Genomic DNA, 16,832 nt, shown 5'->3' with positions numbered 1-16,832 from the left:
CCTGTCGCTTCTCGGACAACCTTGATGTCTGTTGGGGATCCGAGGCCAGAGCGTAGCAGGACATAGCTGACGATCTTCCGGTAGAGGCTCTCGAGCTCTTCTGCTGACCGAGCACGGCAATCCGTGACTTCTCTACTCACAGGGGCCAATCTGGACTCCAGAACTCGGTGGTGCTCATCAAGAAATTCACCTGAGCGTCCCAGAAAAATGCTATGTATATCACTTGCATTAAACTTCATAGTTACAGTTGCAATTATAAATCCGGCTCTTTTACTGACCAATATGTCAAACCGCGATTTCTTTACACAACCAAATCTTGGCAAATATTTCTTTAGAGGGAACCGCAAAAATATCCAAAATGTACCTTTTTTTTTTTTAAATTGGGGAAACAAGTGCAACAATTGGCAACAAACAGTATGGGGTGCTAGGAACACGCTCTTCGCAGCGAGAGAACAGGCAGAATCGTAAACAAGTATATATATTTGTTTCACCACAATTTTTGCAACTTTCTAAGTAGTGGTCAATATTTAAAAAATGTTATTGTGATTGTCATGAGTGAATGTTGTAAGCTACACATTTCGGAATTATAGACTAAATACTGAATTTAGCAAGTGGTCATTTGCGTAGATCGCACACGATTTTCCGAAAGATTTCATTGAAATAAAACAAAAGTAAGCAGGAACAAACAGATGTAGGTGACAATATTTTCATCTGCTGTAGCAAGCTACAAAGATTATACACCATTATGTAGACAAGACTCCTCAGGTTGCAGGACGATATAGTGTTTGTAAGTTGTCCAAGAAACATGCAATACCCAAAGTTATTAATCTAGCTGCAGCTTAGAACAATTTATTATTGTGTGTGAACCATGCATCAATTCATAAGGTAAAATATACTGAATCAAAAAACAGAGTATGTCGGAAAACTATGTATTTTTGAAATGTGCCCAAGAATATGAATTTAGGAACTGTGGATACTCGTACAACTCTGTATTTTGGAGTACATTACGTGATTCAGAGGGCATTTTGGACATTTGTTTTTTCTTGTACACTGACCTTGGAACCAAAAAATGAGAGAATTTTATAGATAATATTATGTCTAATATTTTAAACTTACACACTTCTCCTGATACAAATGGAACCTCACTTGTGTGGGTGGACTACCACCTGTCACTAGAAAGGCCCCGAAATGCAAGGTGGAAACATCAATATTTTTTCTTTCAAATGTAATAATTCTGGGGATATGGAGTCCTGCAGTATTTAGGTTTGGGGACAGCGGCACCAAGGGGAAAATACCAACTTCAGACTTTTCGGAAAACTAAAAAACATGGTGAGTCTGAGGTGGTGCAGCTGTGTGGATAACACTACTTCCTACCCAGAATGCCCTACAAACATCATGCTTTACCTAAAGTCACAGATTTGCCTCACATTTCTGTAATGGGAAGTTCCTGATTCTGTAGGAATTAACAAGTAACCCAGCTTTCAAATTTTACTCTTGATAATTACAATACCCACTTGTGTGGGTGGACCGATCGCCTGGGATAGTAAAAGCCCCAAATGCAAATTGGAAACATCAACATTTTTCCTTAGATAGTCAATCATTCTAGGGATATGCACTGCTGCAGCATTTGGGCCTGGGTAAGCTGGCACCCAGGGAAACCTAACAACCCCAGACATTTCTGAAAACTAGACACCCAGTGATGTTACTTGCATGGATCCTACTAACGTTTTATACAAAAAATGCCCTGAAACAGCAAAGCTCCGGAATCTGCAAGGATTGTGAAAAGTCAAACTGCCCAGTATTCCCACTGTTCTTCCACTTGAATACAGTACTACACATTTGTGGGAGCACTTATTACATAAGCCATGATTACAGTTTTAGTCTATTTCCATCATGTGTGTTAGGTCCATTCACATATGTGGGAAACTGTTTCTTCAGGAGACTTGTGGGAATGCAGAAGGGTAAGCGATTTGACATTGGCTAAAAGGGTCTGAGATTTCGGTCACATAAATCAGGGGAAATTTGCAACTCTTGATCCATACTTTCAAAGCTGCGGAGCATTCTGGGTAAAAAAGTGTTCAGGGTTCCATACAAGCCACATCACCCTGGACTACACTGGATCTCTAGTTTCCAAAAATGCCCAGGGTTGTGCAGGTTCCCTGCAGCAATTCCAAATAGCAAGTGAGAGGAAATTAGGATTGGAGCACAGTTTGACATCTGAGCTGGCAGAAAGGGGGTGAACCCCTGTCCCAGCATATTTAGCTTCCCAAATATAATCCCTGGTTTCTAATGCGCTTTCTGCACCCTGTGGTGTGCAGATTATGGGTATGCGGAGTGTCAAGAGCACAGAGGCAAGAGGAGAGGCCCAATGGTAGGTAGGGAAGAAAAACATCCCAACCCAATTTCTCTACAAAATACTTCCTGGTGGGTGTAGGGCTTTTTGACCACCTGCCATAGGCAGACTGGGGGTAAATCTTACCATCTTTGCCCAAGAGGGACAATAGAACTGTCTAGGGCATGGAGAGGCCACCAGGTGCCAGGACAGAACACCCCTCACCAGGTCCTTTTTTACTCTCCACTTGTAATCACTAAAGTCTAAGGGGCCTTCTGCCCCCGGGGAGTGTGCAAATTAGAGGTAATAATCTTAACTGCCCCCAGGGAGAAGGAAGACTGTCAAGAGCACGGGGTGGATGGGGAAGGCCCCAAATGACAGGCCAGCCCACACCCCCACTCCTTGTCTCAAACAAAATACTCCCTGGTATCTAGTAGTGCTCTCTTTCTCCATGGAGCGGGCAGAATGGGCGTAATCCCCCAGTCTGCCCATGACGGAGCAAGAGAAAGACTGTTGGGCACTTGGTGTGTGGGAGGGAGCAACTGACAATGCCTAAGCGGCCGCTCCCCTCAACTGACATCATTGGTATCTAGTGGGCGAATCCCTGCTCAGGAATGGCCATCCTGCAGCAATTCTCAAGCAAGGATCCACTAGGGTGAGGTACTGTTGGAAAAGGAAGAGTCTCCTCTTTTAAATGGTACTTCTACCTTTAAGATCAGTGTTCGGAAGAGGTAGGGGAGACTGAATTCTGCCTAGAGGCTCAAAATGCTTTCAGTTACGCAAACTGTGACATCATAATGCAAAGCGCAGTGTACATCACTGTACATTTAAAAACAAAACATTTCTGGCTGTGAAGGAAGCTCTTCGCTTGCAGCCAAGTTGGCGGCCCTAAAAGGGAATTCCTTTGATGGGAGCACCTGATGGATTTCTTGCCCTTAGTGGGAGGATGTGATGTTCAAGTCCTCTGCACTGTGAAGGTAGTGCGGAGGACGTGAACATCACTTTCTGTGCTAAAAAAAAGGCTAAACGATCAGACATTAGGGCACTTGGGAACTGAGTAAGGAAAAGGAGGGTTTAGGGAGAGATGGGTCAACGTTGTTGAATGGGTGTGGGGCAGATGAAGGTTGTGTAACAGGAATGTTATGTGTCCTACTTGTGCTCGTTTAGCTGGGTCTGTTGAGCCAGGCAAAAACTGAGTCATGGAGTTCCACACCCCTGTTTCTTACATACTGTAAGGAAGTGCCCCTTTTGCATGGTTACCCCCCACTTTCTGCCTGACATTTGATGCAACTTGACTTGATGTGCCCTGGGTCCCTGCCAATCAGGTTCCCAGGGCCTGTGTCCTTTTCTAAAACTGTACCTTTGTACCCATAATTGGCACATCTCTGTCCCCAGGTTAGCCCCTTGTAAAAGGTACCAAGGGCACTGTGACCAGGGACGGCCTCTAAGGGCTGCAGCCCTTATTGCGCCACCCTTAGGGACCCTACACCTTAATACCGACAGATTGGCACTGCAGGCTCTGTGTTTTGGTGTGGAGAAAAGTAAAGATTAGACATGGCACACATCCTTGTGCCTGGGAACTAGGTAAGGCACCCCTCTAGCAGGGTGCACTAGCCTCCAGGTGAGGGTACAGTTGCATGAGCACTGTACCCCTACAGTGTCCAAGTCCATTCTTAGACCTTGTAAGGTCAGTAAAGCCATAAAGAGTATATGGTTTGGGAGTTGGTCATTACGAACCCCACAGCTCCATATTGGCTTTACTGAAACCTGGGAAGTTTGGTAGCAAACTTCTCAGCACAATAAGCCCACACTGATGCCAGTGTGGGAATTAATGTAAAATGCACTCCGAGGGTATCTTAAAGATGCCCGCAGAAAAACGACCAGCCCTGGTGTGGTTCATGAATGGCTGCCTGCCATTTGCCACCACAAGCCAGGTTTCTGGACCTCCAAGTAGAGAGCCTCCGCTCCCTGGGTCCAGAAATAAAGCCCATCCTGGGCAGAGGTGCCATGCCTCCTCCCCAGGTTGGGCTGGGTCCGCAAAGGGAAAGCTTCAAAGGTCTGCCGCCTTTGTAAGCTGTCTCTGCCTTTTGCTGCCCTCAGCAACTGGCTCCCACTGGTTCTGACCCCCACTTTAGGCAGGAGAATCGGCGGGAAAACCAAGGTAGGAGGAGAGGTGTGTCCACCTTTGCCAACCCCACCCCTCAGGTGGGGGAGGCGAAGTGAAGCACACATCTCAGTCTCCTCCATATTGAAGATGAGGGGACCCAGACAATTAGAGAGAGGCTCATTCTCCTCTTCCACAAAAGGGTGGCATAATAGGGGGTGTACTCACCCCAAGGAAGGGACCTATTGGTCCCGACCTGCAAACCCCTGAAAACGCCCCTAACATTAGTATTTAGGGGCGACCTTGAACCATGCCTCCTCAGATTCGAGGAAGAAAGCAGAAGGACCAAAGAGCTGCGCTGACCCAGGAAGAAGAGGACACCAACTGCTTTGGTCCTAGCCCTATCGGCCTTTCCCAACTCCGACCTGCCTACAGCAGAAACCCCGGTGTGTCCAGCAGCCTCCCAGAGCCTGGAGGACCTGCCCTGCACTCATCTTAAAGACTGTCTCCTGTGAGCACCGGATTTGCTCAACCAAGACTTCAAACCCAGAACCCGGATCCAGGTTGCTTCACGGTTCTGCACCACTCTGTACCCGATGCCCACCGCACGAGTTTGAGTGGCCCAACACCATGAGGAGGTCTCTCCAGCAATCCTGACTTAGTATCTGGTGATCCCCGACCTACCTCAAGCTTCAAGGCAACGCCTGTAGCCTGAACATGAAGGGTCCCCCCGACAGCAACCGGAGCTGGTAAGAAGACACGATGCCAAAAGACACCCCTGCATCCGACATCCCAGTGCCTTGGGTGGCCCAACTGATGGTGTCCAGGCATCCCCCAAGAACTCAACTTACCTCTCCAGCTGGTGGTCACCTTCAGGAAGCCTCCCTGCCAATCCTGCAGCATCTTTTTCAAATTGGAGCTCTCCATTGCAAATAACAGGGCTCCCGATGTCTTCTTGGCACTCTGCATCCGGCAGCCTACGTGCTGCTGGTGGTGGTGCAGCTCCTGTGCTAATTGTTGGCCCCTTCAGTGCTGGTCTTAACCCTAGAAGCTTTTCTCCTACACCAGAGTGGCCTGCTCGTAAGCAGCCCCTGACCGAAGGCCCCTTAGCCCCATTGGCTAACATTGGGCCCCTGCACTCTGCAGCTGGCTGCCCCAGTGCTGCTAGGGGTGTGATTTGAGTGCCTAACTGAACCTTGGGGAACCTTGGTTCTAACCCTTAAAAACAATTCTTGCAGGTCCTTTACTTAACTGCAAACCGATAACTCTTTTTTTCCCCATATGAACCAATGTTCTGAATCTTTGTTCCTAAAAACGTCTGTGTTGAACTGTTTTGTGTGAATGCAAAGTAACTGTGCTTCAAACCAAAAAGAGTCTTACTTACCTTTGCACTGTAGGATCCATGGGGGGAAATCTAGGCATATCACCCCGAGTAGTTGATGTAATCCATAAGTATTCTAAACTATTCCAAAGTAATCTCAATGTATTTTAAATTGTTTTAAAAGCAAATACAAACCTGTAACAATTGTAATTTCAATCACAACTGTATTTCCTTGAAAAGGTTTGCATTTGAAAGTAAATTTCACTTACTTGTGCCAAGACCTGCTTGGTTCTAGAAATAAAACATAAGTCTAACTTTTTTATACTTACCTAATTGGTCTGGATTCTGTCTCTGAGTATGTGCAATAAGCCTTGTTTGAGTGAATACAATAAATGCTTAGCACACCCAACCGATACGTCTAACTGCTCAACCACACTACCACAAAGAGAGCTGTAAGCGATTATCTAATTTAGCCTCTGTTATAGCTCTGGGGATCCCCTGGACTCCGTGCCTGCTATACCTTACTTTGGTAAAGTATATAAAGAGTCAGCTTCCTAAATATACCCTGTGCAATGAGACTGTGGGTAGGAGATCAGTATATAACTGGAGGGAAGAATAATAATGCATTACATGCAGATCAACTCCTTAAATTCTGTCTTGGGTATTATTTATATAGGCGGCATATAGGTTTATTCAGAAGGCAGACATTTCTGCTACACTGTAGGCAACATCTGAGTATGTTTCTGAGCAGGTTTCTTTACCCCCAGAGGTCCTAATAGAAGTAGACCTTCTAAAACGTAATATACCCACTAATGCCTTAGGAAATTAAGCATACCAAAGCTCAACACTACCTAAATATTATTCACGACTCTGTCTCTGCACTCAAATTCCTTGTCAAAAGACTTACCTGCAAGATAAGAGGCTCCACACTTGCAGCTCTTTGTGGCAATTCATAAATAAAAGTAAATGGTAAAATGGTGTACTGGGCAGAATGGTTGGAGAAAGGAATTATTAACATTAAAGACCTCGACTATTCCATCTCCTTTGCCAACTCAGAGACTTAATATTTGAGATTTTTACAGATTCCTTAGGCTCAAACCTGCCATAGGCAAGCTAAAGAAACCAAAACACACGACCTTCTCTCACTTCTGCACAAATTAAACCTTTAGGGAAACTCAGCCACAAAAAATTATAACATATTTCATATGGGCAATGAAACATAATATTTACATACAGAAAACATTTGTAACATTTTTTGTACCTCAAAGGTATGCTGTACAGTATGTACATAAATGAATAGAAAAAAGGTGGAGGATTAGCTGCCACCTTTACAAAACACCAAATGCAGAAGTTTTCCTTCACTGTGCTGCCAACCCTGTGAGGTGGAAGAAACCTAGATTTGTCACACCTATTGTTGAATCCATGGTACCTGCTGATGCCCTCTCCCCTTCAAGGACAAGTGCTTGGCTGCCTGTAGTTGTCTTCTAGTATGAGATCAACATTTGGAGATCATATCTACCTAGAACAGCCATACAGTTAGACACTGATTGATATGGTTGCCATTGATGACAACCTCTTTCCACAGGCGACCATCTTTTTAAGTTTTTTTACCTTCTCTGGGCTACACAGTTCATCATTGGGTGCCCAACTTGGTATGTCAGAGTGTTGTCTAGTGCTTTGTATTTTTGGTCTAGTTTCAGGATGACAGCAACTATTGTTACCAGTATTTGCATTAACTTTAATCCTTCTTGCTAGAGTATATAATTGGTATGGCTTTAATGGATTTCCTAGCTGGGTACCTAAAATCATGTAAGAAGCAGTCTGTATCTCTGCTTGATGTTACAGGTAATTTGTACCACTTGAAAGCATTTTCTATCAGAACAAGGAACCTGACAATGTCATTCCGTAGCGAGTATACTGGTAGACGCATAGTCGATTTTGTAATTATCCCACTCACTTCCTCCAGGCATTGGACCATCTGGTAGCTACCCTTCTCCCACAGCATCTTAATACTGATAATCATCTGATGTGTCCATCTGAATTCAAGTTGATGGTGGGTCTGATGTACGAGAGACATTTCCTCTGCTGATTGGCGAGGCTCTATCTGACACTGTGGTACCTCAGGAGGAAGAGGTAATAGATTTTGGATTTGTATTCATTGTAGTATGCTTCAAAAGGGTCACAGTGGCTTTCATAGTGGCCCGATTTTCTGGCCATTCATCTTCCCCAAGTCTTGAATAATTAGGCTGAACTTGTGGTCATGAATTCTGAGAGTAGTGTGGTGAACTACCTTGTCCAGCCTCTGTATTTTGGTATTTCACCTTGAGCTGGCCTTGGCTGCGTGCAGGTCCAAATGTATCATAGGGATCGTACTCCTCTTTTGGTTGTATCCCTAGCAGCTCTGCAGGTGGCAGAGGCAGGATCTTGCTAGGGGACATGTTATCTGGTTAGATTGCTAATGGACATCGCTCTATTCCTGTCTTTGGTATTGGCGTTGATGGGAGTTGTCTTCAAAGGGCTCATTGTTGGCACTGTTGTGGCGAGTGGTACAGTTGTTGATAGCACACTCATCTTCAGACTCATTGACCGTAGTTTCACCTTCCTTGTCGTTGATGGTGTGTTGATAGATGTATGTGCAGGTATCTTCATTCTGGATGACTGAAAGGTTGTCAACGGATGGGGAGATTTTCAATGATGGTTTTAGTTTTTTTCGTTGAGGGAAAGCCGGTGGTAGCATTGATTATGAAGATTTTCCTTCCTTCCTCTCTTGCACAATTGAAGGAGAGGTTTATATGCATGACTTTTTTAGACTCTTTTTGTGAATCTTTGTTTGTTGCTCATTTTACTTGGAGACAATGTTGTGTGTAGAAGATGACTTTTTTGTGTCCTTGATTTATCCGGGGGTGGGGGGACATGTTTTTTTCTGCTGCACAAGGGGAGCTCTTATCCTGAGAAGAGGGGGTATTGAAATCTATTTAATTTTTTAAGCAGCTTCAACAATCGTCCCTCACGGTCACTGAAGGTTTTGGCAGAAACTTTTCAGCAGAACCTTTAGTCTTTTATCTTACACTCTCAGGAGAGGCAATTCCTTTAAGGTCAGTGTAGACACTCATTTTGTCATATGCTTCACAGACCTTAAAGAGGCTACTTTTTGATGTTCTTTTAATGAGTAGAAAAATATTTTGCCACACCTAATCCAGGAGTATTAGTGGAGATTTCAATACACGTATACAGGCACACATAAACAACACGCACTAACACACCCCCTTCCCATTCAATTATCCCCACACCCAAGAAAGCAGATTGTTTAACTAACGTGTAAACAGATCTGTCTAGAGAGGGGGCAAAGCACTGAGACTCTGTTTCTACACAACATGTGGAGGAAAAATCTGAAGGGAGATGGCCTCTAGAAGAGCTGAGGTTCACAGCACTCCCACCTTATTGGTTTGACTTTGAGCCTTTTTCAATAGGTCAGTACGCTATTGAGGTAACTTTGATTAAGATCTCCTAGACCAAGGAGGACTTGATGCTGCTATTAAAAAATTTCAGTGGGACTCCTATCACAACAATCAGGAATCATTAATGCAAGTGAATCTATGAAAGATCCAATGCTGGAGTAATATTATTTACAAAATTATACTAGTACATTTAGGGTCTAATTATGATGTTAGTCGGTAAGCCTCCGCCTGCTCATCGAAGATTTACCAACCGATAAACAAGTTACTTACCTTCGGTAACGCTTTTTCTGGTGGATACAGTATCTGCCTGTGGATTCCTCACCTTTTGAATACCCTCTGCGCCAGCATTCCGCTGAAATTCTTTTCCTAGCTCTCCCACGTCGACGAGGACGTCATAATAGCACGGCTCCGCTCGCGACTCCGTATGACATCATTTGAGCCATAAGAAGACCTCGTCGTCGTGCTGACATCAGTTCTACCCATTTTTTCCGTGCCCTCGAGGCAAACGGGCGGACCTACAACATTTTCACACGTATACACAGTATACAAAGTATATATACAAATGCAAGTCCACATAGCATAGCCAATAAAAGCATGGAAAAAGGACAACAAACCAAGCATTTTCCAGATCAAACCGTAAGCATGAAAAAGACATATTAAAAACATGTTAAACAGTTATACCATTTTTGGTAGAAACAGGTGGACAACGGGGAGGCGGGTGGGACAGTGAGAAATCCACAGGCAGATACTGTATCCACCAGAAAAAGCGTTACTGAAGGTAAGTAACTTGTTCTTCTGATGGATACATCTGCCTGTGGACTCCTCACCCTTTGAATAGAATCCCAAATCCGTACCTCTCCCGGAGGAGGGTGTCCACCTAACTAAACCAAAAAATCTTGCAGAACAGAACGTGCAAAATGGCCGTCCCTCCTAACCTCCGAATCCAAACAGTAATGCTTCGCAAAGGTGTGGAGGGAGGCCCAAGTTGCTGCCTTACAAATATCAACAACAGGAAAACCTCTAGCCAAAGCATAAGAAGATGACTTAGCTCTGGTAGAATGAGCTCTGATACCTTCAGGCGGGTCCTTTTTGGCTAGAGCGTAGCAGATCTTGATACACAAGATGATCCATCTGGAAAGAGTTCGCTTGTGTACAGCTCTTCCTTTCATCTGACCAGTGTAGCTCACGAAGAGCTGATTATCCAGCCTTAATTCCCTGGTCCTGTCCAGGTAAAAACTGACCGCCCTCTTTGGGTCCAAGCAATGAAGTCTCTCCTCCTCCTTGGAAGGATGAGGGGGAGGTAGGTAAGCTGATGGACTGTCCCAAATGGAAAGGAGTAACCACCTTAGGAAGGAAAGCAGCCCTGGTCCTAAGAACCAACTTATCTGCATGAATGGTCAAGAATAGCGGCTTAGAGCTAAGAGCCTGAAGCTCACTTACCCTCCTGGCTGAGGTAATAGCGATCAAGAAAACCGTTTTAAAAGAGAGAAGCCTCAAAGGACGACTATGTAGATGCTCAAATGGAGAACCCATTAGAAAAGTAAGTACAAGATCTAAATTCCACTGAGGCATAATGAAAGGAGTAGGAGGAAACTTATTGGTAAGGCCCTTAATGAACCTCATAACTACAGGAGATTTGAACAAAGACGGCTGGTCCAGCAAACAAATAAAAGCAGAAAAAGCCGACAAATAACCTTTAACTGTAGCCAAAGCACAACCCTGCTGGGCCAAGGAAAGAGAGAAACTCAGCACAACAGCCAAATGAGCCTTTAAAGGATCAATGGGTCTCTCTCCCCACCACTTTACAAATTTAGACCACCTGGAGGAATACACAGATTTGGTGGAGGGCCTCCTGGATGATAAAATAACATCCACCACATCCGGTGGGAGAGAGAAGGAACTCAGGTTGCCCTGTTCAATCTCCAGGCATGAAGATGCAGGCTCTGGAGGTGGGGGTGTGAAACCTGCCCCTGCGATTGCGAGAGGAGGTCTGCCCTGAAAGGGAGACCGAGCAGAGGATGCGGTGAGAGGTGAAGTAGATCTGTGTACCACACCTTTCTTGGCCAATCCGGAGCTATTAATATAACTTGGGCCCGGTCTTGACGAATCTTCCTCAGAACCCGAGGAATCAAGGGTATGGGAGGAAACGCGTAAAGGAGTTGCGAGCTCCAATCCAAATGAAACGCGTCCCCTAGCGCTTCCTTCATCGGATACTGGAGACTGCAGAACAATGGACAGTGCGCGTTCTCTTGAGTGGCAAACAGGTCCAACCGAGTAGACCCCCACATCTCGAAGATGTGATGGACCACCTCCGGATGAAGCCGCCACTCGTGATTGGCCGAGTAATGCCGACTGAGACGGTCCGCACTAACATTCAACACACCGGCCAGATGATTTGCAAACACACAAATCTGATGACCCTGAGCCCAGGACCAGAGTTGCAGAGCCTCACGGCAGAGACGATATGACCCCACCCCTTCTTGTTTGTTGATGTACTACATCACGGTAGTGTTGTCCGTCAGGATCTGAACTGACTGACCACGAAGGGAAGGAAGGAAAGCCTTTAGTGCCAAATGTATCGCCCGCAATTCCAGAAGGTTGATGTGAAGCAACCTTTCCTCTGGACACCAAAGACCTTCCACCTCCAGATTCCCCAGAAGAGCACCCCACCCTAGAGTGGAGGCATCCGTGATCACTGTGGCCACCGGCAGAGGAGGCTGAAAGGGCTTTCCTTGAGACAGGTTGCCCTGCACACCCCACGAAGTCACCTCCGCTGCAGCGTCTCTGGAGATTTCAACCTTCTTCCCGAGATCTCCATTGTGTTGATACCACTACCTGCGGAGGCACCACTGGAGTGCCCTCATATGCCAGCGTGCATGACTGACCAACAATATGCAGGAAGCGAACAGACCGAGCAGGCGTCGGACCTTCAGGACTGGAACAACCGCTCCGTCGTGAAACAAAAGAATCATCTCCTGAATGTCTAAAATTCTCTACCGAGGCGGGAATGCCCGACATACAGTAGTGTCCAGTATTGCCCCTATTAACAAGCTGCGCTGAGAAGGCACCAGGTGAGATTTGGGTACATTTATCGAGAAACCCAAGTTGAACAACAGTTGCGTTGTTGCTTGCAAATGGCGAACACCATCTCAGGAGACTCGGCTTTCAACAGCCAGGCCTCCAGATAGGGGAAAACAGGAACCCCTGACCTTCTGAGATGTGCCGCTACCACCGCCATCACCTTCGTGAAGACTCGAGGTGAGGAAGTCAGACTGAATGGGAGGACCGCAAACTGGTAGTGTTGCAACCCTACCGTGAACCGGAGATACTTCCGATGCGACTTCAGGACGGGAAGATGAAAGTACGCATCCTGCAAATCGATGGACACCATCCAGTCTTCCCGTTGCAGCGCGAGAAAACCCTGAGCCAAGGTCAACATTTTGAACTTTTCCTGCCTGAGGTAAAGATTCAAAATCCTGAGGTCCAGGATCGGCCTCAACCGACCGTCCTTTTTGGGTATCAGAAAATACCGGGAGTAAAACCCCTGACCCCTTTCCTGCTCCGGAACCACCTCTAAGGCACCTTTCTGCAGCTAGACAAGAACGTTCTGCTGCAAAAGCAGCAAATGGTCCTCTGAACACCAATCCTGGCAAGGAGGGTAAGGAGGAGGAAACTCTAGAAAAGGGAGGGTGTACCCACTCTCTACAAGATTCAAAACCAAACGGTCTAAAGTAATCAATTTCCAATCTTGTAGAAAATGGGACACCTGGCCCCCTACAGGACCAACATGCTCTAAGATGTGGAATCTAGAGCTGCTTTCCCGTGGCACCAACGGTGGGGGGAGGAGAAGAGGAGGAGGAGGACTGCTGCCAAGCTGCTTCTCGAAGACGGCCTCTATTTTTCCCCCTGTACGACTTGTACAAAGGGTTCTGCTGCTGATTCTGCTGAGGCTGCTGGCGGCCACGAAAGGAAGCCGCCCTTCCAAATCCTCGATACCGCTTGTAGCCATACCCTCTAGACTGAGTCTGAAGGCCCAGAGATCTTGCAGTCGCTCTACTATCTTTAAAGCGCTGTAAAGCAGAGTCAACCTTTGTACCAAACAGCCTTGTACCATCAAAGGCCAAATCCAGCAGATTTGCTTGAACATCTGGCGAAAATCCAAAAGATATGAGCCAGGCTTGTCTCCTCGTCGCAACAGAAGAACCCATTACTCGGGCCACCGAGTCAGCAGTATCCAAACCTGACTGAATAACCTGACGGGCAACCGCCTGAGAGTCTGAAAGAGCTTCAAGAAAATTACCCCGATAATCCTCAGGTAGTTTGCCGGCCAACTGTTTTACAGAGTCCATAAGGGAATGGATATACCTTCCAAGTAAGCAGGTAGCGTTAGTAGATTTCAATGCCATACTTGCAGAGAAAATCACTTTCTTAGCTGCCTGCTCCATCTTCTTAGGGAAGGAACCAGACAACTGTTTGGAGCAAGAAGCTTGAACCACCAAGCTTTCAGGAGATGGGTGAGTAGACAGAAAAGCGGGATCCCCAGGAGCTGGCCTGTACCTTCTCACAAAAGATCTGGAAACAACAGGAGCAGTCAAGGGCTTTTGACAAACTTCTAAAATAGGTTCTGTCAAAGCCTCATTGAAGGGCAGAAGAGGCTCACTTCCTGAAGAAGATGTATTGAGTACCTCAGTGAAAATATTAGATTTAATTTCTGTTGAAGGCAACTGCAGGTCTAGCAACTCAGCGGCTTTCCGAACAACTACATGATAAGGAGCAATATCCTGTGAGATCCCGGCCTTTGGTGAGGAGAGTTCTCATTATGGGGAAGTATCCAACCCACTGGCCTCTTGTAGGCCCTCAAATTCGTCAATGGAGTTGAGAATCTCCCCCTCCTCCTGCCGATATTCTTCCTCTTCAAGCAGTCTCTGTGCGTCCCTCCTAGGGCGCTGCTTCAGGATTGTCATCGACGGTGCCAGCCGCGGCGCCGGTGACGACGGAACCGGCGTCGAAGGAGGAACTTCAGGATCAAGCATTGGTGCCGATCGAATCCGAGGCGGCGCCGAATCGACACCAGATGGAGTGCAAGGATTTGGAGTGGAAGACCTCGGCGCCGAAAACTGCCAAGCCGGAGCTGTCGGCATGAAAGGCACGAAAGGCCCCTGGGCGTATTGATGGGGAACACCCAAATTAAAGGCCAACAGACTGACGGGGCCCGAAGGAGCACCGGTAGGGTGTGAGGCCCTGGCAAACATGCCAAACATTGCATTTAAAAAATGCATGGGATCTGCTACAGGGCCCGAAAAAGGAGGATAAGAATCCGTACCTTTCTGAACAGGATATACCTGAGGCCAAACTGGAGGCTGCGGAGCTGGAGGAGACGGTGCCCGCACGGGCAAAGCCACATGAATAGGAGAAGACTCCCTGGGCGTCGGAGACCACCTGGACGTTGCAGCACATTTAGGCGTCCTAAGAGGCCCTAGACGTCGGCGACCTTGGAACTGGTGAATGGATCGGAGTCGCCTGCGGAGAAGGTGAAGCAGACGGAGACACAAAGTCCTTTCTCCGACAGCGCTGAACTGGTGAAGCCGACCTCGAAGCCTTGCCCTTCGAAGAGCGACATCGAGAACTGTGTCTCTCCTTCGACTTTTTGTGCTTCTTAGATCTTGAAGTGTACGAGTTCGACGACTTCGAGCATTTACGACCCCTCTTCTCCTTCTTCGCTTTAGCCATGAAGACATTCGCTTCACGCTCTTTTAAAGCCTTGGGATTCATTTTTCTGCAGCACAAACACCCTAAAACGTCGTGGTCGGAAGACAAACACCAAAGGCAATTATCGTGGGGATCAGTCATCGACATATGACTGCCACACTCCCTGCAGGGCTTGAATCCAGACTTCTTAGAAGTAGCCATTTCTCAAGATACTCGAAGAAACAAAGTAATCACTAAGAAAATAGAGAGTCCCAGAAAAAAACGTTACGTGTCGACGGCGCGGAAAAAAGGGAACTGACATCAGCACGCCGACGAGGTCTTCTTATGGCTCCGATGACGTCATACGGAGTCGTGAGCGAAGCCGTGCTATTATGATGTCCTCGTTGACGTGGGAGAGCTAGGAAAAGAATTTCCGCGGAATGCTGACGCAGGGGGTATTCAAAAGGTGAGGAATCCACGGGCAGATGTATCCATCAGAAATGGTAAGTTTACATACTCAGTTCCAACTAGCTCAAAGAGCTCGTCAACCAGTCAGAAACCGCTCATAATCCGTTAAGGAATGCGTTTCTGCCCTAGGAATTATGATTTCGGTTTCTGACAGCCTTTCCATGTCAGACTTTCCGACATGTCAAAGGCTTTCGGAAATCAACTTTGGGGGCCCCTAGCAGGGCCCCCATTCCTCTGAGGCCTACGGTTGTGGCCCTAGGGGGCACCTAAAGTGTCCCCTGAAAATCCCTGCACCGTGTGGCAGGCACCATGAGGTGCTTGCCACACGGTACAGGGATTGCCACAATTTCCCATTTCGCAATGGGGGCTTGTGATGCGGGTGGTTTTCGCCCACCGCATAAGCTCCCATAGAAAAATGGGAGTTTGCGACCGCACAATGTGCGGTCGCATTGTAATGAGGTGTGTGGAACCGCGATCTATGGTCGGTCGATTCTCTCACAGAAATGACCTCCGACGACATCATAATGAGGCCCTTAGTTTATAGATGAGTTTTTCTTCTTGGTTCAACAGAGCCATTATCAAATGGTGTTGGCTTCATTCTGGACTACTGATCATAATATACATTGACAGACATTTATTCAGATTTTATGGTGTAATGCAGATGGGTTTAGGGTAATACTTGGTGGCCTTTCCGGTCCCTAGCTCCAGCTAGCCAGCTGCACTACCCTTGAACCAGCCCTGTGGTGTTTACCCTATCAGGTATGTGCTTTTCACCTTTCTGTTTATTTCCGGGATTATTTGGACCTTACTAAATCTATCTTTTGTCAAGACTCCACCTCTGTGACTTAGGGGAAATTGAGTATACTATCTACCAGGAAATACTTTTAAGGGTTCAACCTGTGATCCGGAAGGCCCTTTTCCAAACATATCACACGTCTGCTTAAAATAAATTGCAATTGTTTATAGAAATTTTTATATTCAGACAGGCTCAGAACCAGAACAGAAAACCACCAAATGTGCCAGATCTTTTAGACTAATCTACCAGTTGATTTAGAAATTAGAATCTGTAATACATTTTAATTAGGCACTATGGTTACAAGTTTTGTTATGGGCCAGAACCCTTAGCCCCTTTCTGGGGTCCAATTTAGGAATCTGAAGCTTAGACGTCAACAGGCAGTCACACAAACGCACTAGCCAGGAGAAATCACCATAGATCAATTCGTCAGAAGACAAAGATCACATATGAAAGTCCTCCATAGACCTCAAGACTAAAGACTCGTCTTTGGCTTGAGCGATATTGATCTACTGTTTGTACCAATCCCTTCATACAACCTGTGATAATAAACTCTTCAAATATTCCATTGGGAAGCAACATTTTGAACAAATTCGCAACAATTGCATAGTGTGCATATAGCCTGGCCTTGGTTCTTTGGACACTATCCGTCGTTAGTCTGAACATAG

The 16,832-nt window shown here is 46.3% G+C and overlaps 1 protein-coding gene across 1 annotated transcript in view; it reads right to left on the bottom strand.

Moving 5' to 3' along the window:
- CFAP206 (cilia and flagella associated protein 206) overlaps positions 1-16,832 on the bottom strand; it is a 334,518-nt gene that overhangs the window by 266,593 nt on the left and 51,093 nt on the right. The window contains exon 5 of the mRNA XM_085609221.1: positions 2-190. Within this exon, the coding sequence (XP_085465347.1) occupies positions 2-190 (189 nt within the window). The remainder of the gene's footprint in view (position 1; positions 191-16,832) is intronic.

Source organism: Triturus cristatus, chromosome 6 (assembly GCF_964204655.1).
Source record: "Triturus cristatus chromosome 6, aTriCri1.1, whole genome shotgun sequence".
NCBI lineage: Eukaryota > Metazoa > Chordata > Amphibia > Caudata > Salamandridae > Triturus > Triturus cristatus.
This window is presented reverse-complemented; position numbering and strand designations above follow the sequence as displayed.